Source organism: Helobdella robusta (assembly GCF_000326865.2).
Source record: "Helobdella robusta unplaced genomic scaffold HELROscaffold_56, whole genome shotgun sequence".
Classification (NCBI taxonomy): Eukaryota; Metazoa; Annelida; class Clitellata; order Rhynchobdellida; family Glossiphoniidae; genus Helobdella; species Helobdella robusta.
In genome coordinates, this window is record NW_008705301.1 from 384712 (window position 1) to 387008 (window position 2297).

General features: G+C 37.8%; 1 protein-coding gene across 1 annotated transcript in view; it reads left to right on the plus strand.

Annotated features, from left to right (window-relative positions):
• HELRODRAFT_179713 (hypothetical protein) overlaps nt 1-2037 on the plus strand; it is a gene marked incomplete at both ends in the record, with an annotated part of 2090 nt that extends 53 nt beyond the window's left edge. Inside the window, 3 exons of the mRNA XM_009028522.1 lie at nt 1-767; nt 1256-1415; nt 2001-2037. The exon at nt 1-767 is cut by the window's left edge and continues 53 nt beyond it. Coding sequence (XP_009026770.1) covers nt 1-767; nt 1256-1415; nt 2001-2037 — 964 coding nt within the window. The remainder of the gene's footprint in view (nt 768-1255; nt 1416-2000) is intronic.
• Nucleotides 2038-2297: the final 260 nt, after the last annotated feature.

Here is a 2297-nt window from a genome sequence, read left to right on the forward strand (position 1 = left end):
GAATAACAACAACATAAACGACATAAACAACAACAACATCAACATCAACAACGATAATGATGACAACAACAACAACAACAATTTAGTTTACATCAATAGAAACGCAACTAACAGCGTTAACAAAGTTTTAAACAACAACACCAACAACAACAATAACATCCTCAACAACAACAACAACAACTCATACATTCATAAAAATCACATCAACAACAACATCAGCACCGAGAGAAATCATTATCCATTGAGAGTTAAAAACTTCAACTCAATGGATCATGCTGTCATTTCAAACATCAACAACATCAACAACATCAACAACTTCAACAATCTCAACATCAACAACAACAACATCAACAACAACATCAACAACAACATTATTTCTGACCCAAAATTTAGTTTTTTTCCAGCCAGCCAAAACCAAACGCCCATAAACTGTGCAACACCAATGAGCGACAAACAACAACAACGTCAACAACAACAACAACAACAGCAGCTACAGCAACAACAGCAGCAGCAACAGCAGCAACAACAACAACAGCTTCGGAAAATTTATAATCCCTCGCCTCGTCATCAACATCTTCAATATCATCCAGAATTTGATAAATTACATCAACAACAACAACAAATATATCGAAAACAACAACAACCAAAGATTAATAATCTGCCGGAAATTAATGTTTCCGACGAAAACGAAAGCGGAAGTCAGGTGACCAAAAAAATGGGTAGCGAGTCGACGCCAAACGACTCTGAAGCTACTGCCACTGACTCTGGTATGATGATGATGATGAGGATGATGATGATAAGGATGATGATGATAATTATGTTTTTGTTGATGATGATGACGATGACGACGATGATAATTTTCTGCTCATTTGAATAAACGCAATTACACCATCAGATGCTGATTTACGATACGTGTTTAAAGACATGTACTCTATAGTGGCGTACTCTCTCTCTTTCTCTCTCTTTCTCTCTCTCTCTCTCTCTCTATTTTTATCTCTCTTTCTTTCAAATTTTTCTTTTATTCTCACTCCCTCTTCCTTCCTTTACTCTGTTTTATCATCGGCATTTCAACCAACCATAATATTGTCACATATTATCACAACTTTTGATTACACCACAAAAAAACACACACCACACACAAGTCACAGGACACACACACACATACACACGACATACACACACACAACAGAACACAGAGCACACACACACACAAACCACACACACACACACGACACACAAACACAAACACACACAGCAACCAGCTCTAAGCCAACACAGTCAGCCTGGCTGAAATGGTCGCACGAACGTAGGGCGTCTTACAAACGTAGAATGGAATACATGGAGCAAAGGCAGCATCTGATGAAGAACAGTAGACTGTCATCGCCTGTAAGGAAAGCAAGGCAGGAAAGCTTGAGGTAGGTAGGTAGGTAGGTAGGTAGGTAGGTAGGTAGGTAGGTAGGTAGGTAGGTAGGTAGGTAGGTATATAGGTAGGTAGGTGTAGATTCATGCGTTACATACATTCGTATATACGATATTTCGTTTCCGATCTAGAAATACACCCAGAAATTTTACTGTTTTACTTTCAGTAAAATTTCGTTTCGTTTCGTTTCGTATATACATACATACATTCGTACACACATACATACATAAATACGTACCTACGCACCGCTGCATACAAACCCTCAAATACAGGTTTGTATCTCCTGAACTGAAAAACATACATCTACAAAGTGTGCAGTCACCACTTCCGGCATGGACCACAAACGGAGCGTCGGGATTGGTTGACGGAACCGATGACGAGGTCAGGAGGGTGATGATGATGATGATGGTAACAGTGATGATGATGATGATGATGATGACGACGACGAGAATAATGGTATAAATTATAGACGGTGCAAGCGAAGGGATGATAATGCATCATCTTCTACTGCTTCTGCTCCTGATGATGATGGTGATGATGATGATGATGGTGATGATGATGATGATAATAACGACCATAGCAACAGTTACGATATTTTGTTCAACACGAAGCGATGAATAATAATAATAATAATAATAATATAAGTATTAATAATAATAGAATAAATAATAATATTTATCAATAATAATAATAATAATCGTAGCAAATAAACATGATGATTGTGGTAGGAAGGAAAAAAATGAAACACGAAGATGACGACGGTGATGATGAATGTCTGTAAAATCATACCTGTTGAGTATAGTATACACACGCACACACGCACATACATACATACACATACATACACACATACACACGCACATACATACATACATAC